The sequence below is a fragment of the Plectropomus leopardus genome, chromosome 14 (assembly GCF_008729295.1).
Source record: "Plectropomus leopardus isolate mb chromosome 14, YSFRI_Pleo_2.0, whole genome shotgun sequence".
Taxonomy (NCBI): Eukaryota; Metazoa; Chordata; class Actinopteri; order Perciformes; family Serranidae; genus Plectropomus; species Plectropomus leopardus.
Window position 1 is genome coordinate 32225132 of NC_056476.1, and position 22950 is coordinate 32248081.

General features: G+C 40.9%; 1 protein-coding gene across 1 annotated transcript in view; it reads right to left on the reverse strand.

The window, feature by feature from the left end:
- The window catches only part of nrxn3a (neurexin 3a), a 257417-nt gene that overhangs the window by 38079 nt on the left and 196388 nt on the right, over positions 1–22950 (reverse strand). Inside the window, 8 exon segments of the mRNA XM_042500138.1 lie at positions 3008–3179; positions 8624–8805; positions 12240–12246; positions 12248–12262; positions 12264–12299; positions 12301–12345; positions 12347–12366; positions 22743–22916. Coding sequence (XP_042356072.1) covers positions 3008–3179; positions 8624–8805; positions 12240–12246; positions 12248–12262; positions 12264–12299; positions 12301–12345; positions 12347–12366; positions 22743–22916 — 651 coding nt within the window.

The window sequence follows — 22950 nt, forward strand, 5'->3', positions numbered from 1 at the left end:
ACTACTGGGTCTCCATGGCAACAGCGTTCATTGAAAACCTATACTTGAGAGGGAGGCATCATTAAGGTCTTAAAGGTTTTGTCACCAGTTTTGAAGTCAATCGTATACAATCTGTAGGAGCAGTCCATCAAAGAAGAAAGCATGTAATTTCCATGACATTTCATGTTGCCAGTAGGGGGCGCTATAAATAATGGTAACAGTTGTAATGTAGATGTGTTCAGGACAAGACAGTCATCAAACATGTGAAGTTTGGTGAAGATTGGACCATGTCCCTCAGAGTTATAAACTACTTCCTGGTTAATGGTGAGACATGGAAATGTTTGGCCCAGTAACAACCACACGATGTGACGAAAACTCACAAATGTAAAAACTTTTGATGTCCCAGGCCTTCTGAGAGGATTTTTAATTTTGAAGTCAATCGGAGGAAATCTGCGGGAGAAGATCGAAAAATTGCAAGCCCTGAAAATGGCCAAAAATATGCCAAAATTGCATATTCAATTCAAAATGGCTGACTTCCTGTTAGATTTAGGGTATGGGTCCAAGAGGCTTTTTTGTAGGTCTTGGGCTGTTACACATGCCTCCCGGGGCTCCAGGGGCTGCTTCATTGAAATCTGTATGGGGCGCTACAAAGCCATTTTGGCACATCAGTGCAAAAAAAATTCTCATCAAATATCACAATTTAGGATTTCTGATGTGTGCGCTAAGTTTGGTGAGTTTTGGTGCATGCCTTGCCTCTCAAAAAGTGCTTCCATTTTTATGGCGAATAATGCGTAACTTTGGCAAAAGCATTTGATGAAAACTAAAAAGTGTAATTTCTGTGCATCATGAAGGTCTTTACAGTATTCTAATTGGATATGAGGTCAATTAAGTTAACCTGCTACAGGGGAAAAATCAAAGAGTAAAAAAAGTAATTTCCTGCTACCAGTAGGTGGCGCTATGACTAAGATTCAAAATTGCACTGTAAATGTCTTCAGGCCTGGACTCTTATCAGATCTGTGAAATTTTGTAAAGATCTGACCATCTAGGGCGAAGTTACAACAGTTTTTGATGTCATGTTGAAACATCAAAATTGTCCACCCCACTCCGGTAACGCCTTCCAACGAAAACTCTCAATATTCATTTTCAAGCATCACCAATGTCATAAAGATTTTTTGAGACCATTTTGAGATCAATCGAGTCAACCTGCTAGGATCTGGACATGTTACTGTACAACTTTGCCTTTCTTGTTCCAATAGGTGGCGCTCTTGTTATCACTTAAAATTGGGATATAGATGTGTTCAGGGAGGGACTCCAATCAAACATGTGAAGTTTGGGTCATATTGGACCCTTTACAGCAGAGTTACACACCACCCCCTTTTTACTTCCTGGTTCATGGCAGAACATGCAAATTAGATGCCTCATACAGATCACACGGTGTGATGAAAACTCATGATTTGAATAACTTTTGCTGCCAAAGGTCTTATGAAGGTAGCCATAACATTTAAAGTCAATCTGATGAACGCTCCTGGACAAGTTGTCAAGATTATGACCCCTGAAAATGGCTAAAAATACAGTTCAGATCAAAATGGCCAACTTCCTGTTGTTTTTTTGTAGGTACTGGGGTGTTGCACAGGCCTCCAAAGATTCACAGCTCTAGGTAAAACATGCTGTGGGGTCTGTTTTGTTGAAAATCAGTAGGAGGTGCAACTGATACATTTCCTCCTACCCACGCACGAGACCATTAAAATATCAAATTTTTCACCAGACCTGAAAAGTCTGCAAAGTTTCATGACTTTCTGAATATGTTAAAGCCCTCAAAAAGGCAATTAGTTTGAGAGAAAAATAATAATAACAATGAGAATTCCTTCAGTTTCAAGAGGGTCCACGCACCGTTCGGTGCTCGGGGCCCTAATTGAAGCTGCAAGCAGCGTGGAACGGGCCCTCGCACCCCAATGCAAGTCAAGGCTACTGGCAGGACTCTGAGTGACGCAATCATCCATTTCAGTGAAAGTCTGAAAAAGTATACAGAGAATTTGAACCCTTGAGTGAGATATTTCACATGTGAATTACTTCCTTTGGACACAATAAAATCTTCGCCATCTTGGTCTACATCATTTGTAGACCAAAACATGTAGATTCCATGCACCGTTCGGTGTTCAGGCCCTAATAATAATAATTCCAAGGATTTCAAGATGGTCCTCGCACCCGTTTGGTGCTCGGGCCCTAATAAAAAATTCCTTCTGTTTAAAGAGGGTTCTCGCACCATATGGTGCTCGGGCCCTAATTAAAGGTTTTAGTTTCTTAAGGGAACATAAAAAGGAGGAAGATGTTGTGTATCAGCTGCCTGAGTCTGTCCCTTTCAAGATAATGTCACAACCCTGTTCGTCACCTGCATAAGACCTTGTTAAACTAAATACATGCTTAGTTACAATTCCTCCCTGGTCTCATGTGTCTTCATTAGCTGTATTACCAAATTGTAGAATGAGTAAACAACAGAGAGGGCAATGAGTGGAGGGAGGTCTTGAGTACACTGTTAAAGTTACAACTAGGATTACGGTGCAGAAAGTAGTTGACATGCTTTGCTTTGCAATTGGATGATAATTTTTGGTGATGACATTGAAAGATGTGGTTTATGAAATGGTAGGTTTATATCTGGAGGAAGAAAAAAGTAGTGCCCCCAAAAAAGAATTCCTGTCTTGTGCTTTGGCAGCCCAGCCTTAACCAGAGATACATAGATACCCCAATGTTATCTTAAATCAATAACAAAGAACAAGAACAAAAGTGAGACAAGCTTATCTCCAGATCTCTAATCATTATATATATATTTATATATATGTTGGCTTTGACCCACTAAATTCACATCCACAGACTGGATGTTGCAGTTCCCCTACCCTTTAAACAGTTAGAGATCTAAGTGGATTTGGTGCACTACATGTTTGTAGTCTCTTCATAGCTCAGAAAAAGCATATGGAAACTGCCCACTCCCTTAATCTCACACTGCTTATTTCTAGATTGATTAATAGTGTACCTGTTGGGAAGTGTTCGTTGATCGACCAGTTATCCACCTGCAGCGTAGCATTGCCACCATTTCTGGTGAAGCGAACGACATGATACTTCCCATCATTCACTGCGGTACTGCTCTCCTGCACACTGATATCCACTGTGCCAATATTGAATGTCACACCAATTTTGCCTTGTTGCTGAAATGAGAAAACACAATTTTTCATTTGTATCAGTCAGACTGACCCCTGAACTTGTCAGCCAAACACACTCTTTTTTTTGTATTCACTTGCCCTGGTTGAGGAAATAGCAGTGAGTTATGTTTCTATTTGAGAACTTTGATCACTAGATGGAAACAAAATGTCATCAAAAGCACTAAAACTATGTTTGTTGAACACCTGCTCGGTTGCTGAGCTGGACTATGATGTAACTAAGGTGTATTGATTTTTTTAATGAATTCATGTTTGGCGAGTCACCAATTGTAATTTATTTGTTTATTTATTTATTTATTCACTAAAGGTTTATGTAGATGTAGATGTTTAAGTTTACTTTTTTTAAAAAATGTAATATAATGTCTCATGATGTTTATATGCACAGTAATGTACCATGTAACTAGCTGCTGAATGTTGTCCGGATGTCTGATACAATTCAATAAAAAATTTTTTTTAAAAATCACTAGTGCATTCTTCAGAATTCGACATTCTTGAAGTAAAACTTATTCATATATACTACAATTTATTTGAACAAACTTCACTTTCATCTGTGAGCTGTGCTGGCATTCCATTACTATTTTTTTTGTTTGTTTGTTTTTTCAAAGTTTGTCAAATCATTTAACTCCAGCAGTAAGAAAAGGACGCATCTGGATGTCACAAATTGAAGCTGCAGTGACAAAGGTTTAACAAGTACAGAACACAAAGAGTTTTGTAAATGCTCAGGCTTTCCAATCCATTAAGAGCAGGCATTTTCTGGCTGCTGTGTTTGGTTGTGCTGTTTAACTGTTTTGCTGCTTGGCTGCAGGCAGAGCACGAGACTGCGGGTACAAACAGCTACCAATTCCCTTATAATTGCATCTACATTTCCCCAAACTGGAAGATGCGTGAAAGATGCAAGAAAAAGAGGATCTTCATCATCAACTTCTAAGCAGAGAAGAAGTCTTCTCTTACAAATGTATTGACACTTTTTCATTGGTTTCACACATTTCTCACCCCCCTTTTTTTCAAAACAGATACAGTTTTGTCTTGATTGCTAAAACACAATAAGTGAAAGTGGGATTAACTTGATTTTCATCATCACCTTCTCAGCACAGCAGAATCTTTTCTTGCAAATGTGTTGACAGTTTTCCATTGGTTTCACACATTTTTCACACCTTTTTTCAAAACAGTGAACACTGATCTCATTGAAAGACGCAGAACTCTGTTGGAATAACTGTATTAAACAAAAGGAAACACCTGTTGACAGCTGATAGAAAAGACTTGCATAACTGTAAATCTCCAAAGAATCTGTGTAAAACTTCTTTGCACAATACTTTGATCAGTGATCAATCCTGATCACGATTATTAAAGATGCCATTTCTGTGTTTCTAGTTGCAAGCATGGATCAAAGAGTTCAATATGCACAGTGAAGCATTGTTTTTTTTATTTCTAGTAAAATCATCTTTGGAGAAAAGAATACAGTTGTGATGTGATATGCTGCCTTTTTGACACTTGTTGACAGCTGATAGAAATAGCATAATTTTAAATCTCCAATGCAACCCTGTGAAACTTCTTTGCACAATCCCTTAAACAGCAGTCCACATCCATCTAAGATGCCATTTCTGTGTTTCTAGTTGCATGAATGAATCAAAGAGGTCAAAGGCACAGACAAATTAATAATGAACAAAATGCTAAAAGTTTAACTTTTTTCTTTTTTTCTTAGAAAATGTCATTTTTTCTACTGTATTTCAACAACCCATCTTTAGTCAAATCATCTTTGGGTACAATTCGTATTGTGAAATGCCTTTGGTATAGTATTTGGGCACATACTATAACTATGTAAAGTATCAAGAAATGGTGCAGGCATATAGCACAAACCAGTGCCGTACTGCTTTATACTGATAGCTGTATTTTGTATTTTGTATTGATGGAAACATATGTGTCAATTTGGACAGAGACTTTCAACTTAGGTCTGTGTGTGAACTGTTTTCAAAATGTAATTTCTGAATGGATGAATGTGTTCAAGCAAGAAAAAGGAAAACTGCATTAGCCCAAACTTTTTAAGGAAAGTCGACTTTTATTCAATTTTATTAGGGATTTTCATTCTCACAAGTAACTGACTGGAAATGTTGACATACAATTAAAATAGGATTTTGGGCTGAAAAACAACATACTCTATGCCTCTTCCCAGCTGTAATATTATTCATAAAAGTTAAAGTAGCAAATAATTAAGATACAAATCTTGTGGGTCTTTTTTGTAATTGTTAGAATTGTCAGAAATACTGCATCAAGAGATTTCCAAAAAGGGGGTTGGTCAATTTGTTAAAAGACTTCCATAAAGTCTGGTCTCAACAGTTATTGCTCATGAACCCATCTCTGGCTCCTCAACAATTTCCAGGTCAGGTGAGAAGCAAATAAGGGATAAGGCATTTACCAATAAGTCTCTGTCCGCTGGTAAGCAGGTGCAGATCGCAAAGTTGCAGTAGGAAAACTTGTTATTTAGAATGCTGAATTTGGTAAGGATAAAATAAGAGCAAAATAAACCTATTAATATGAAACCATTGTCTACAATAGTGTATGTAACGTCTGCAACTCAGGCCTGCAAAATCAAATTACGATAGAAAATGTGAATGTGAATGAAGTGTAGTGGACTGCCTTGGCGTGGTCATTACATTTGTCCCTCTGAGGAACTCCAGAGCTCAATGTCCCCTGGGCAAGTGGGGGACACGTCAAGAGACACTGTTTTACGAACCCAAAACATCCAACAGAGGGTTGTTAATTAACTTAACTTATACTCTCCCTGGGGATGTCTGCAAACACGCTCTGGCTTCTTAAGCCACGGGAAAGTGTTAGTATCTGACACCCTCCCTCCTGACATATGGTGGAAGGTAAGCACTCCGAAGGTCCCATCAGCATACCACAGGATGTAAGGCATCTGAACGACCTCCTGATCACCCAAGCAATACCAAACAACCATCGTATTGCCTCCCCTGCTGAGATGACCAACTGGTCGAACATTGGGTAAAGCCATTATATAACCCTGTGTTGTGATAAACATCTGACAGAATGACTTGGACCAAGGTTGTAAGTTAAAATTTCCCTTCTTCCCTAGTCTTTGTGACTGGGGGTGAGGTTGTCTCCATGCTTCAGTAAACAGATAGGAGCACCTCCCATTCTTTTCATCTCATGTAATTTGAATGAGTTAGGTAAAGTACGTTTTATTCCCCTTTTGTTATAATGGAGCTATTCTGCCATCTAGTGGTCTTGGTTATTAGTAAGCTCATAACCAACTTTGTAATTATATCGTATTTTGAATTCATTGTATAATGTTAAAAGTAATCCTATATCTAAGTAATCACAAGTTTCTTAGGATCCATGGTACAATGTTATGTTATGTGTGGTCACATATTTCACAAAATTGAGCAAAGGATCTTCAGAATCATGTGTTACGTTATAAATTACTTTTAGGTCTCCTAACATGCATTTGAAGTTACTGTGATGAGACTATAGTGATGAGGAGATACGTGAATTTATACACCACGGGTTAGATCGCGTAATTCGTCATAAAGTTCAGAGACATAAATGTCTCCTAAATTACATTAGGTCTTTTAGAAACTTATACCAGATGCGCGATCGCTCGGTGCAAAAGTTCGCTAACTCCGCCTTCCATCCGCACCCCCAAATCGAAAGATAAAAACTGAGTGACTCTCTCTAAAGTCAGCTCAGAGCTCTCTCTCTCTCTCTTTAAGCTCACTCTTCTCAAGGCTTCTCCTCTTCTCTCTTCTGAAGTTTTTCTTCGCTCCTTTTTACCGCGGTGCGTCTCGTGCATCCGCGCTCGCAACTTTTCTTTTCTTCAATTTTATAAGCGGAGCCGCAACAGCTCACCAGAGCTTTGCTGAACTTTAACTTTTGAAGCCATTTTCTTTTAAATCTTTTTTGACGCTTTTCTTTATACCAGTTTTTGGTCAGTAAAGACACTTTTGGTAATTCGTTTTTAAGTGAAATCAAATCAATAATTTAAAGTGACTCCCTCAGACCAGTGGGATTACTTTGAGTATTTCTGCGAGTTTTAATTGAGAAGGACACTCCGCGATTCGCCATCAACTCTGCCACCGATCTAGAAGCAACACCTGCTGCCCAAACTATCAGCATCCGTTGCCTGCCCTTAAGGACTTTGTTTAAAGACTTTAACCGGTTCGCTGAGGCGAACACCGAGGCCAGTTAAAGACCGCCGCACACCGACTCCACCTGCCCGGCCGCCGCCGCCTTTCAGCGGGTCACCTCGTCTGGAACACGCGCCGCAGCTCTCCCCTGGACTGACGCGAGTGACGCGAGGACCTGGACCTCCCCGGAGAAGTCTAATCAAGTCGACAAAAGTAGGCAGAATAACATTTTCTAGTGATCAGAGTTGATGTCGTATAGCGAAGCTTTAATGACAAATTTCTAAATTCTACGTCACCCTTCAGTGCGCATCCACGCTTTAGACGGTCACGTATTTCCTCCACTATCATCCATAATTAATTAGTTACATCACCTGAACATACATCACGTAGGTTCCCTTTTATGTATTCTCTGTCTTTTTATATGTCATATTATTTCATCTATTTACTCTTCATTTTATTAGTCTAAATAAATTATCCTCATTTATCACCAAGTCGTTGTCTGTGGATATTATTTCATGAGAGAAACAAGATCAATGTATACAGAATAAACGGTACAGACTATGAGACTGATTAAAGTAATGACATGTCTTAACACTGTCACAATTTAAGATTTAATTTTCTCCTGAATGGAGAATGGTGCCCCTTTTACTTTAACGAGTGCAAAATCCAAATTTTAACGTAGTTATTAATAACCGCTACAGAAGCATCCTGGGGTACAAAGTAGAGGCAAAACGTACATCTTAAGATTTAACATTTTGTTAAACTGTTGTGCCAGGTGCTTCTCTTCTTCTTCCTACTCTGCTGCGCTTCAGTACGGAGCCCGGGAGGTGCCATAGAAAGAAAAACAAAACAAAAAACCCCCCAAAAAACTGAGGCCCCGTTTCACTAAATCCAGTGTATGAGATGCTATTGCGTGGCCTCAAGATACATTTCGTTAGCTCATTTTGATTAATTTGTCAACTTGTTTTGGTTAATTAATTCACTTGCTTTGGTCCAGTCATTTCCGCATGTTGATGAAGTCATTCCCTCAATGTTGGTTCATTTGTGCACTCAAGATAAGTGAAACAAGATATAACATTACAGAGAGCCAGCACAACAGACCAGCCTTTCTCCTTGAAGCCTAAAATCCATGGCACCTCCCCGGCTCACTACTACACACTGGCTGCTTCACATAGCATCGAGTCGACTACACCCATTGTGCACAGCAAAGGTACAGTAGTTAGAAACCAATACTTAGAACATACATTACCAAGCCTACATGAGATGAGCAGAGTGTGTGTGAGAACTTACTATGTGCAGCATTAGATAGTCCCCCAGACCAGGAGCACTGTCAATTCTGACCAGGATGCCATCTTTCAGGGAGGTGCTGAAGCCAACGGTCAGCCTGTCTGTCCTGGTGCTCGGCCTTTCATTGGCTGGCCATTTGAATGTAATGAGGCCTCCTCCCTTGCCAAAGATGTACGTTGTCCCAGCTGGAGAAAACAAGAGGAGAAAATATGAATAATGAGCTGAACTAATATCATCTGAACTTTAAAAATTCACATTAAAGCCCAGGAATACACTGGATATTAGCAGGCTAATGCAAGCAAAGGTGATGGTGTCATGGTTGTAAGGAGCTGTAACAGCTAAGTAAGATATTATAAAATATTAAACAGCAGGTATCACTGATCTACAGAGATAAATATTATTGTAATAATACTAATAACTTTAAAAGTACAGTCAGAAGATTGCAGATCTTTACCAGGGGGCCAAGCGGCTGCCCAGGCTGATTGTGGCAATTCTTGCAATTCCAGCAGATGCAGGGCAGCACTTTTCAGAAGCATCCCAGAAACGATTACAGAAATGTGCATGCTGTCTATCTTTGAAGATGTTGTGGTATGTTTCAAAGAGCAGACAAAGTGCCAGTTTCATGAAAAAGAACTTGATGAGTAACTTGAAGTTAGCAACATCAGTGTCTTACAGAGGAGCCTGCTATGAAATAATCTGCATGCCCCAAACCAGTCGAGTTTAATTTGTTCTTAAAATATCATCCAAACCAGAACTCAAAAAATATAGTTGTAAAGAAAACTGTTCCAATGCTCCAGTGCACCAAATGTTCATTGCTGACAGAGAGAAAACACACATGCTGTGTATTGTTTATTATGTTTAGCTTTTGCCACCCAAGAGAACCCTTCACAATTGGAATGAATGACTGGAGACACATTCATCAATGAACTGAGAAACATGAGAAAAGTGCACTTCATTGTGAATGATCAGAGACATATCTATTGTGGACTTGCAAAGAGGAAATCAAGTGCCTGTTGAATGAAAATCAAATGGCTGTCGTGAGAGAAAAGATACCTCAGAGGCAACAGTTGATGGAGTGGGTTATTGACATAATAAAAGTCAAGCGTGGACTAAGTTAGCGAGGAGGAGGGAAGACAGAAGCTGTATATAGTCTGAAAGAGACTGCAATAGACCATGGCACATTTTTGGAGCTTTTCTTTTACACAGCAAATTTGATACATGTTTGCAAAAGCATGTTAACGCACTGATCAAAGCAAAAAGAAAAAGAAGCAGCTCACGTTACATGAGTAAAGCTCACTCAAGGGTAGAGGGTCCAATGACACTCTCATCTCAAAAAAAGCAGTCAACGCAGTCATAAAGACTATTGGACATCCTCTACAAGAAAACAATACTAATGAGGTCAAGGTCAAGCAAGCTGTACTGTTTTCATTCAGATAGACACTATGCAAGACATTTCATGCAAAGACCAGTGCTCAGTAATAATCAGATGAATGATGGATGCCATTCATGAGAGACTGCTTGCAGTAGTAAATTGCCAGTCATCCTCTGGTCAGTATTTTGCAGCAGGTACTCAGCACAATGAAACTTGACATCACTAAATGTGCAGTTAACTCCAAAGACGGGGCACCATGCAAGGGGAATACAGAGGAATTTCAATTCTCTTGTCAGCTCCAGGGCAGGAGTATGTCTACTGCTATGACAATGTTATAAATATGGTGCTGGCCAATGCCACAGGTGTTGTCATTGAAAGTGAATCGCTCTTCTTGGTTTTAAATGACATTGCTGTATTCCTGAAAGAGTCCTATGAGAGAATGGTTGTTTGTGAAGAAGTGACACAGGACACATATCACAGGCGCCTGTCACTCATTGGAGAGAAGCGTTGGCAGGCGAAAGATGCAGCACTGGGCAATCTGTTTGGATCTTTTGGTGTCCCAGAAAAAGAGTCTCTACATTGACCTTGTGATGACACTTACAACCATCACTAAAAAAAGCTAACATGAAACCATCTTAGGGTATGAAGGCAAAGGCATATTAATAGACACTGCTCAAATATGAAACCATTCTGACAGCTCAAACCTTCCTGCACATCTTTGAACTGATATCTCCCCTGTCTAAATATCTCCAGACAACTGGAATGAATATGGTGACAGCCCGTCGTCTTGTTACTGGCACACAAGGATCCTCAGAAAATACGCCAGGGATTTTAAAGGGGTCAGCAGACAACTTTGTTGCCTGGGCAAACAACAAACTGCAAGATGAGGACTGTGGAGTGGGGGTTGAGGTTCAACCTGCACTGCCTTGTCAAAGATCAAGGAAGAAGAAGAGGATGCCTGGTGAATTTGGAGAAGAAGAGAGCTTAGCTGATGCAACTACTGAAAACAAAATTAAGATTCACAATGCCATTCTGAATACAGTCATTGAGAGAATTAGCAGATGGTTTGAAAATAACAAAAAACTGTACTCAGATTTTTGTCGTCTTGACTATCACACTTTTGCTAAAATACAAAGTGAAGGCGTTCATGCATTGCAACTTGAACAACTAAGTAAACAGCTTCTCATATATGACAGCAGAGCCACTACTGAGGCCTTGCAAGGGGATTTGCAAAGCCTGGTTTCCCGCTGGGACAGATTGAAGTCGTCCGTTTTGGATGAATATGTGGTAAGAACCAGCACAGAGGACACGGATGTTGGAAATGGGCCGGGACAAGGTGAGGGAGAGAGGGATCTGGTAAATAAGTCTTGCTCCTCATGCAAAAACTGCCCAGTATGATGTTACTTGGTCCTCCATCCGTACAATTTATGGACTGATACCTTCCACCCTATTGGACTGGGATACAAATTCCTCCTGACCCTCTCTGTTACACAAGTTGCATGTGAACATGGCTTTTCAACTTCATTAAGAGCAGATTAAGAAGTGCACATCACTAGAGCATCTTGAAGCATTCATGCTCATGGCAACAGAAAAATATATTCTTATGGCTTTGGACACTGATGAAATATTTGACAGGATGGCAGAGAAGAGCACACTGAAGAGATGTCCTCTCACTGTCTATGGTAGGACATACTACTCTATTGTATGGTCACATATATGGACACATTGGATGTCAAATCAAATCACATAAAGAATCACATCTGACTTTTTGCATATTGTGTCATTGCAGAACCTGCTGATACATAGATTGGTGTAAATGTCAATGCAGATGCCTGAATTTCACCTGTGAACAAAGATGTGGGTTTGCTGGCGGGACAGTATGATCCTAAAGTTGCAGCCACATATAAGCCAAAATTAGTTTTTGTCATAAATGTTTAAACTTTCAAGTGGTTGTGCAGTCTGTGTTTTTTTAGTCACAAACTGATGCTAGCTGTGACTCTAGCATAAAATGCTATGTATTCAAAAAATGGTTTACTTTTTACTAGCTTTACTTTCACTTTCATTAGCATTCTAAGCACTCACAGTGGCACAAAAGATGTGTTTAGTGAGTGTGATATTTTCTACTTTCTGTGGTTTATATATATATATATATATATATATATATATATATATATATATATATATATATATATATATATATATATTGTGATCATGATATAGAATCTGAATGGTGAGATCAGTACTCACGGTCATTTGCACTGTGTGCCAGTAGTAGGAGGGTCATGAGCAGTCACAGTGGTAGTTCTCCCCACGCTGGGATGCAAATACCCATGTTGGCACAGATGTATTCCTCCTGAACAGGTGGTGCTAGGACCTGTGGAATGCCAGACACCCACCCACCCAAACACGCACACATGCACACACGCACACACGCACACGCGAATCGCGCACACACACACACAACACACCACACACACTGGAGACTTAGCCATAATCAGTACATGACTAAAGGGGAGACTAGTTCATTCAGAACTCTGATAGAACGTGATTAAACACCTTCACTTCACCCGCCTCTGACTGACTCTGGAAAATGCTTCATTATAAAATGTTTGTTTTTTCATCCACAGAAAATATATATATAGGTTATGTAACAATATGTAAAAAAAATACTACCACCTGCTCTTGAACGTGTATGTTGCCATGGCGCAGGGAAGCCACTACTGCAGCTGGCAGGATTCCAACTCTTCAGATCGAAGACGCACAACTTTCTGGCAAGACAAAGGGTGAAGGAATCTGTTTTTATGCCAACAGTGGCTGGTGTACTGATGTGACAGTGATACAAAAACATTGTTCTTCTGGTTTGGAAACTTTTTTTAATTGACTGCAAACCATTTTATTTCTCCCGTGAGTTTGCTTCATTCATTCTGGGTCAGTGTTTACATTCCACCGCAGGCCAACATGCACGAGGCATAGTGCACCCTCCAACCAGATACAGAGTGTGGAGCGGAACATACCTGGAGTCCTTAGTTATAGTCCTTGGGGACTTTAACAAGGGGAATCTAAGTCATGAGACTTCCAAAATATAGACAGTTTATTAAATGTCTGACCAGAGAGGGGAATGTTTTGGATCACAGCTACACCACCGTCAGCAACGCGTATCACTTTATGGCAAACTTTCGTCCCCCTCCCTGCGCACACTGACCACGTTGACCGTTCATCACGTTCATTTTGATTCCTGCATACAGGCAGAAATTAAAGCTCTGCAAACCTATTGTGAGGACATCAAAACAGTGGACCAGTGCAGCTGTGGAGGATTTACAGGCGTGCTTGGACTGTACTGACTGAGATACTTTCAGGACTGCCACAAACAGTCTGGATGAATATACAGAGGCTGTGATGTCATACATCAGCTTTTGCCAGGACTTGTGTGTAACATCACGCACTTTGGTGAGTTACAACATGACAAGCCCTGGTTCACAGCCAAACTCAGATGGTTAAGGCAGACAAAGGAGGAGGCATTCAAGAGTGGGGACAAGGAGGGCTACAAAAAAGCTAAATACACCTTCAGCAGGGCGGTGAGTGAAGCCAAGCATCTCTACTCTGAGAAACTGCAAAAAACAGTTCACAGGACAGAGACGCTGGCTCAGTCTGGAAGGGCCTCAGACAGCTCACCAGTTACAAGCCCAAAACCCCCCACTCTGTGAATGATTATACGCCTTGCCAACGACCTGAAATCAAGTTTTACTGTCGCTTTGAAAGACAATGGGACAGTCCTGGACCATCCCCCATGATGACTCCACTCCACAAGTCACCCCCCACCTGCCCCAATCACAGCAGGGGCCCAGGACTCAGCACAACCATCCACCCCAGCTACCCCCTCCCCCCTCACCTCAGCAACACCTCTGTCCATCCTGGAGAGAGATTTTAATAAGATCTTTAGGAAGACAGAACCCCACAAAGCAGCTGGACCGGACTCTGTCTCCCCCCCACCCTGAAGCACTGCAATCGATCAGCTGTCTCCATTGTTTACAGACATTTCTAACACCTTAGTGGAGACATGCCACATGCCATCCTGCTTCAAGGCCTCCAACATTATCCCTGTCCCTAAAAAAACAAGGACCACAGGACTCAATGACTACAGCCCCTGTCGCCTTGACCTCTGTGGTGATGAAGTCCTTTGAGCGCCTGGTACTGTCACACCTGAAACACATCAGGGACCCTCTCCTGGACCCCCTACAGTTCGCCTACAGAGCCAACAGGTCTGTAGACGACGCTGTCAACCTGGCCCTCCACTTCATCCTCAAGCATCTGGACTCAGCAGGAACCTACGCCAGGATCCTGTTTGTGGATTTCAGCTCTGCTTTTAATACAATAATTCCGGCTCTGCTACAGGACAAGCTCTCCAAGCTGAACATGCCTGACTCCACCTGCAGGTGGATCACAGACTTCCTGTCTGACAGGAAGCAGCAGGTGAAGCTGGGGAAGCATGTTTCTGACAGCAGAACCATCAGCACCGGCTCCCCTCAAGGCTGCGTTCTTTCTCCTCTCCTCTTCTCCCTGTACACAAACAGCTGCACCTCAAGTCATCAGTCCGTCAAGCTCCTCAAGTTGTGGATGACACCACCCTCATTGGACTTATCTCTGGTGGGGATGAGTCCGCCTACAGGTGGGAGGTTAACCATCTGGTGACCTGGTGCGGTGAGAAAAACTTAGAGTTCAATGCTCTGAAGACAGTGGAGATGGTAGTGGATTTCAGAAGGATCGCTGCCACCCCCGCCCCCATCACCCTCTGTGACTCCCCAGTTTCACTGTGGAGTTTTCCGCCTCCTGGGGACCATCATCACCCAGGACCTCAAGTGGAGCTGAACATCAGCTCCCTCATCAAGAAAGCCCAGCAGAGGATGTACTTCCTGCGGCAGCTAAAGAAATTCAACCTGCCAAAGACAATGATGGTGCACTTCTACACCGCCATCATTGAGTCCATCCCCACCTCCTCCATCACAGTGTGGTACAGCTGCAGCCACGGCGAAGGACAAGAACAGCTGCAGCGCAGCATATCCACTGCGCTGCAGAGAGGGTGATTGGCTGCCACCTGCCATCTCTCCATGACCTGTACACCTCCAGGGCCCTGAGGCGTGCAGGTAAAATTGTGGCCGACCTCTCACACCCCGGACACAGACTTTTTGAGACCCTCCCCTCTGCAAGAGGCTGGGGTCCATCAGGACCAAAACCTCAAGACTCAAAACAGTTTCTTCCCCTCTGCTGTCACCATCATGAACAATACTCCGCCCCCCCTCCCCCACCGCCCACATGACACAGGCTCTAATCCAGCCCCAGAATCTGAAAACATTGCGTTAATGTTATGCTAAATCAGTTTTTATGTGTTACATTAACACACACTTGATTAGATTTCTTTACATGCACACTGTAGGTCAACATTAATTATTTAAACTTAAGATATTTGCACTGTAACTATACTTCCGAAAAACTGTACAATCCCTCCATTGCACCTTTTGTACTTGTCATTTTATATATTTAAATTGCTTCTATATTTTTGTTATCTTATGTTCTATTCTATTTAAATTTCACTATTTTATTCTTTCTTTATGTTAATTGTTTTGCACCAAAACACCAAGTCACATTCCTTGTATATGTAAATGTACTTGGCAAAAAAAAAAAAAAAAAAAGATTCTGATTCTGATTCTGAAAACATAATGTGCCTTTTGCTGCTGGCTGGTAGCTGCAGGTTGTCCTGTGTGGCGGGCTGGATGACCCTTAGAACGTGCACTAAAATCCCTGCCATGGATCAGTCTGTTCCAGTGGATTTCTCTCCTCCAGAGGATAAGGACTTGCATAAACTATAACTACTGTCGGACAAAACAAGTTAGAAAGGGAGGACAAAGTTTCCCTTCAAGGACCCTCAGGACATTTATGGTTGGCCTACCGAGCATCCGTAGAATTAAAACTAAACGGTGTTTTGTTCTCATGGAGCAAAGAACTGGAATAACCTCCCAGATGATGTCAGACTACCCCTTTTGCAATGTCTTATCTGCACTTTTTTTATTTTTTATTTTTTTAAATAAAAATTTTTTATTATTACATTTTTTTAAAATCATTTAGTGATCAATTTTACCTAAAAATCTTATCTCTTTACTCTTACTGTAAATCTGTATCTGCCATGCCTTTGTGTTTTATATTTATTGCTCTGTAGAAGAACTTTCAATTGCCCTGTTTGTATGAAATGTGCTTTACAAATAAAGCTGCCTAACAGCGCCTTGCCTGTCTTAAGTGTTTAATGTTAACATAATTGTTTGTGAAAGTGACAGCATGTTTATTTGTATTACAAATGTTTAAATGCTGCACTCTATTCTAATCACCACTGGTAGGCAGCTCCTGTTTACTTTGTTGACAGTGCCACCTAGTGGCTAACTTCCTGCTGTCAATGTACAAAATATGTTGGTTCCCAATGTCCTTTATTGGGCACTCCCCTCACCTCCCTCCCAGTATGGAAATATAACCATATATCCAACCCATGTATATGCGCCCTGTGTGCTGATACAGGGGTGGATATGACTGGTTGTGTCTTAAATTTTCAGTAAATCTTTTTCTGCTCCACACCAAGGCTATGTAAATGATCTTTGTACTGTGTTGTGTTGACAGTTGAAATGTGTAAGTTGACCCTGATGAAGTCCATTAGCTGAAAGTTGTTTGTCTAACAATGATCAGCACACTATGAGTGTTGCTGGAGTTTTCCTCTTTGGATCTCTCTCTCCATAAACCTTGGAATCAGTTGTGCATGAAATCCCTACTCTGCTTCTATTGTGGTTATGTGAAATTTCTCAACAGGAAATTTATTTCCTCTCTGTTTCTGCTTTAATGTACATACTTCGTTATAACAGCAGAGGGACTGTCAGTCTGTATAATCTCGTCTAACTATAATCAGTCATTGTGTTGAGCGGAGACTTACCCGGTGAGCTGATGGAAGCTGCTCTGCTAAAGGAGCTGTTCAGGACCAGGTGAGCAGATGATGAGTTGACGTAGGGGGTGGAGTTTTGGAACTTATAGTGACCTACAACGCAGGGCTATCCTGCACTTGATCCACTGATCTGGTTCAGGATTTAATGTATGTTGTAGCAACAGTGAAAAGCTAATTCCTGTTTTGCTGATGCTATTTTGGTAAATGTTTGCAACAGTGCAGTATTGCCATCTATTGACAGTACAGAAACTCACTGCACTCACTGGCTTAAAAAACAAATGAATTTTATGTTATGAAAGCTTGTCATGAAAAGCAGGCAATACATGGCAATGTAGCTGAAATGACCAATCAACATATTATGATACATCAGCAAAAAAAAAGAAAAGAAAAGAAAAAACAATCACAAGCACACCTAAAAATGAGACACAGTACCATGGACAAGACCAGCAAACTGTGATTGATGACATTTTATTTTGAAAAGAAATTAGTCAACCTTCTTGCAGTACATACATAAAAGCATTGCTATCAAACCCCATTCAGCATGTCACAGTGAGGAAGACATACAATACACAACGTTAGTGTCTGTTTGGATTGAAATGAGACATAAACCAACATGTGTATTTGTCTACCATGGAGATCTGTAAGGAATTGTTAATTATAAAAAAACAGCAGCATACATTACACTTAATGTCCACTGAATGATGTAGCAGGCATAAGAATAAACAGCTGGACAGAAAATGATTGCCATGCTACTGGTTGTGAAAGCCCAGAACCTTAAGAGAATGACAAAAACAACCAGAAAAGAATGCAGGACTTTCACAAGAAGATGGAAACATTTTGTCCACAGTGACATTTGCTTGCTTGTGCAAAATGTTTCAAGAGCCCATTTTGATGTAGCTATGTACAATGTGCATGAACAGTTGGAAATCAACACAAAACAAATTAAACCCTGAGTTTTGCTTTGTGAACCAACTGTATGGAGCCCAGTCATGGAGCTCAGGTATGATCTAATACACACTTCCATTGCTGTTGTGATGTCAGGGCCTGGTAGAACTGCTGACCCTGCTCTTTTTATATTTACTATTTTTGTACTCCCCCTGTAATTGATCATTTGCTTAACCCCTACCCCCAAACCGATTGTCCAGTCATTGCTGAGCACAGTTACGAAGATTAGTAACCTAGTGTCTTTTCCAGGGTATGGGTGGCTGTTTGTGCAAATAATGTTGTAGAGCTTCTGTGTTCAGACAACAATCATATGCATATTAGTAGAGTTTGGTCATGTCAACGTGCTGTTTTATTTTTGAATTGTGTTAATGTGTTTTTCTGGAAGTGGTCAAAGCGGGACCCTGAATTAAGGCACTATTACATATTCATAAGGAGGGTTGCACCAATAATGTCAGGGAGCCCGTTGTGCATAAATTACTGAAACACTTGTTACCGGCATGTTCCTACACCACAAAGAGAATAATTTTTATGAAAGCAAACTGTGTAAATATAATGGATGTAGCCACCCATGGTTTGTAGACTACCATTTAAAGACTTGAGTTTGGCATGTTGGCAGCACCACTTTTTTGAGCCAGAGGGGACCATATATGGATGAGAGGTTGTGTTTCAACACACCTTGTAGTAAAAAAGCAAAAAAAACTATACCTAATTTGTTAACGCATCATTGTTTGTCGTGTCAGCATGAACAGACTCTATGTGTTACTGCTCTTTTAAATGTGAATAACAGATGTTATTTGAACAATTTATTTTAGTTTAACGTGTGTACCTACAGCAGTTGTATGTTGGGCTCCAAGAACTGCCAAAATGAGGCTGACCAACACTTAATAGTGTGGTTGAATCTCGCCTGTGTAGTAAATAAAAGAGGTTACAACTGCTTTGTTAGATAGCATACGTTGAGAACGAGGCCGCACAAAACCAGTTGCGTTCTCATTATACGCTGATGGACAGCATCAGGTTTAAACACAATATAAGGAGCGTGAGGACACCTATAGGGCAGGCAGAAGAGGTGCTGGATGGGTCCAACAAACCCCGGGCCTTCATGTGGGAGTCTGGTGTTTACTTCCTGTTTAAATGTGCTTAGTTTTGTTTTTTCCTACATCTTACCATGTGCCTCCTTCCCCTAATCCTAACTATCTCTGCCAGCATGTACCTTTGTTGACGTCTCTGCGTGGGTTGCCAGGTACTGTTACTGACTACACAAAACCACAATCATCCCACCATGTGTGTTTGTTGACATCACATTTGGGTGATCGGTCGGAACATAAAGACAAAATGCAGAGGGATACCTAACTCGTAATATGTAGATGCAGAAATCCACTGCAAAGCGGCAACATGTAATGACTTGGGATGGTCATTTCTTAGCTGTAGACATGTTGCTAGCATATTATCATCTAACTACATTATTTTAAAAGGTTTAAAGGTTATATCAGAAAAAAAGCCCTGTTGAGGATTGAAACATCCATTGCATGGAAGATGTAAGTTGCCCCACATTAAGTTTACCTGAGACAGTTTTGCCTAACTCAAAGTTTAGTCCTCATTCTCCAAAACATTTTATCATAAAAATGAAACATTTAGCCTAAAAATACACAACACATACTAAGAAGCTTGCATTGCATTTATACTGGAAATCAGAAATTTCAAGATTGTCATTTATGTTCATGAATGGTGTTATGTTACAAAGAGGCAGTCTTTCTTATAATACTGCACTTTTATGTAAGACTAACAAGCTACCTAGGATACAGGATTAGGCCTAAACGTATCTCTATGTCATCATGCATCATTAACTGGTAATAATGCTGATTTAATTTCCCTGAGACCTATTAAGTAGCAAAGGTCCAGTGTGTGGGATTTTTGATGTTATAAGAATCCTAACTATTTTTTTACTTCATTGTATAATCACCTGAAAATAAGAATTTGTGCGTTTTCGTCCCTTTGAATGAGCTGTTTGCATCTATACATGGAGCAGGTCCTCTGCCATGTTGTTTCTGCAGTAGCCCAAGACGGACAAACTTAATTGTGGCTCTAGATAGGGCCATTTACATAGGCGCTGGCTAGGGGTTTCGAATTGTCCATCTGCACTCGCTTACTGAAGTGATGCTGGGCACTGTCAAATCAAAATTACACACAACAAATCTGCTGTTTGCCTTTTGTGTAACCAGCATCAGACTGTTGTAAAATAACCAAAGACTCCACTGTGCTTGTGTGCACATCAAATGCATCTAACGGCTGCAGATCATCTTCTTTTAAACAAGACAGGCCAAAATGTTGCCCAGAGCTCTACATTTACATTACAGGTAGATGTTCCAAAGTTAAGTTTTGAAAGAATATTTGTGCTATGTGCCAGACAACAATGACCCTGTTTAGCCCTGGTATTAGCATGAGTTTCGGTCAACCAAACACAAGTGGACAGCTGAGACATATCGACGATCACCTGTTCCTTTCAAGCGTCTCCAGCTGAACACTTGTGTTCAGATTCTCTTACTGATCCATGGACAGTAATTACGTCCATACTTTTGCTAGCTGCTCTTTAGCATGCTTACTTCTCCTGTTTGCAGTTGTGTCAGTACAGCTGAAAATATGGCTGCCAGCAGAAATCACCATGGCCCTGTCCATAGGTGAAAACGAGGGACGGTCACGCAACACCTTTTCTTCCTCAATGTAAAATGGGTAAGCTAAGCTGTCACCAAAACAACCACCACCTCTTGTACTGATGATGTAGTCCTCGTCAGAGGCCTTAGCGTTTATGCTACAAAACATATGTGGTCAAATGTGTCTCAGATCACCTCAGCGAGTGGTTCGAATGATCAGATTGGAAATATGGGGCGCCGATTGTAAAGTTGTCTGAAAGAAACAGCAATGTTTCTCCACATTTAGCTCTAAAACATAATTTGAAAGAGGTGTGAATTTTTCAAAGTCACTTTTTAATCACATTTAGAGCAATATTTGCGAACGTTGTCCGATTTATTCTTTCATGAAAAAAATTTGTTCAAGATAATGTCACTGTTTTGTTATAATAATGGAAATGTTGTATGTTAAATATAAATGTTAAATCTAAATGTTATATGTTAAATGTAAATGTATTTAGCGCTATCCAGTTGTGATTGATGCCAGGTCTACACAGGGTGAATGCACTGCGTCTTAGGGCAACTCCCTGCAAGGTTCCCAAACTGTCAGTACATCATGACACGGAGAGCTCTGTGATTTAATAGTGTGAAAGTAGTAGTAGTGTAATAAGCCATGACTGTAGCAGCTTTTAATGTACCAATCTATAATAATGTGTTCTTTATGATCCCACCCCATATCCAAGGGTGCCACAGCTGTGCCAAGGGAGCCTGGCCACACAACTACCAAAGGTGTGTTTGGCATGCGCTCAAAACACTTGAGAGAAAGTGGGGGTAAAATTGTCTCCTGGATGTAGCTAATAAAATCTGCCAGTGGCAGCTGCTATTCAAGCAAAATAACCACTTGCCAACTGAAAGGGAGAGGCTGCTTTTGTCGTCTTCTGTCAGAAGCCAAAGATCCATTATTAATCTAAATTACAACAAACTTTAGGTGGTATGTCACCTAATACGTGTTGTATGTTACCACTCAATACGTTTCCATGCACAGTTAAATGAAGCAACGGTTGTAGCTCGATTAGGCCATTTAATTGTACTGCTGTCTTTGTCCCTGTATACAAGTACTGGGGGAGAATCAAGTCATTGACAGAGATATGTCCGACTCCTCCACGGTAGGTGGCAATATGCCCCCTCTCAGCTGTGGCTATTAGACTTTCTCCTGGTTGACCTTTGACGTCACATACCAAACAAGTTAGCATTTATTGGTCATTGTTATTTGGTACCTTTGTCTTGTTTTGTTTTATTCCTTTCCTCTTCTTCTTTTGTTTTCCCAGTTTTCTTCTACAAATTTATGCTGTTCGACTTCCAGGTGAAAGCCTAATGCGGGGACTATGGAGCCTTTGCAGAATGCCTAGACCAGTTCAGGTCCCGTTGAGGCATATACATGAAAGAGTAGCTCGATTCCCATCTGCAATATTTAGGTTTGTTAGACCAACTTCAAGAAATTCAGCTTAGTACAATCTAGCTGGACTGACATGTTAACATGTATTATAAAAGTCCAGTTTTGGTTGGATAATTTCACTTTTGTAGCATCATGTAAACCTTACTGACTGTTATTGTGAAATGCAGCACAAGAATGATAAGTTTGATAAGCAAGTGGGGTAAGGTTTATGAAATGGTCAATGACATATGTAACAGACATTAGAATTTACTGTTTTTTTTAAATATTTTTAAAAAAAATTGCCCTGGATATGAATGTATCTTTGTAAAATCAAATTATTACATGTGCTGTTGTACCAGCACACCTGAACCAGCCACTCACAAGGAGCTCTGTAGTACCTTCTTATATGATAATATTGTTTATGATATTCACAGAATTCAGAAAAAAAAGTATTAGAGAAAATTGCTGCATTTTATGAAACTACACTGGCAAAAAAACGCTTGGATGGTGAGCACAATATCACTGTCAGTGGGTGACCAATGTGGCCGATAATGTGGTGGTGTAGGTGAGGAGGTGTTTGGCCTGGACCTAGCAGTGGGTAAGTGAGGCAATAAGCACAGTTAACAGAATGGAGGTGCCTCTGTATGGATGCAGGGCTGTGGAGCTACTGTTTGCATTGAGCAGGAAGAAAGGACTGCTTGAGTTGAAGTTGGAGTTGGAGTTTGTGTTGTAGTAGTCTAAATCAGGCTCGGATTTGAGGGACAGTGTACCTTCGCATCCACGTTCAATTTGCCCGCTGCGAAACAAGGCGTCACTGAGGAGATCGGGCAGGCGACCGTTGAGGTCCACTGACGCCAAACAGCCCTGGAAGCCCTCCCTGGAAGCCACAAGTTTAGGCAGGTTGCCATACATGCCTGGACCCAGTCCTGCGATGAACAAATCACCTGGGGTGGAATACACAGAGAGACACGCCAGGAC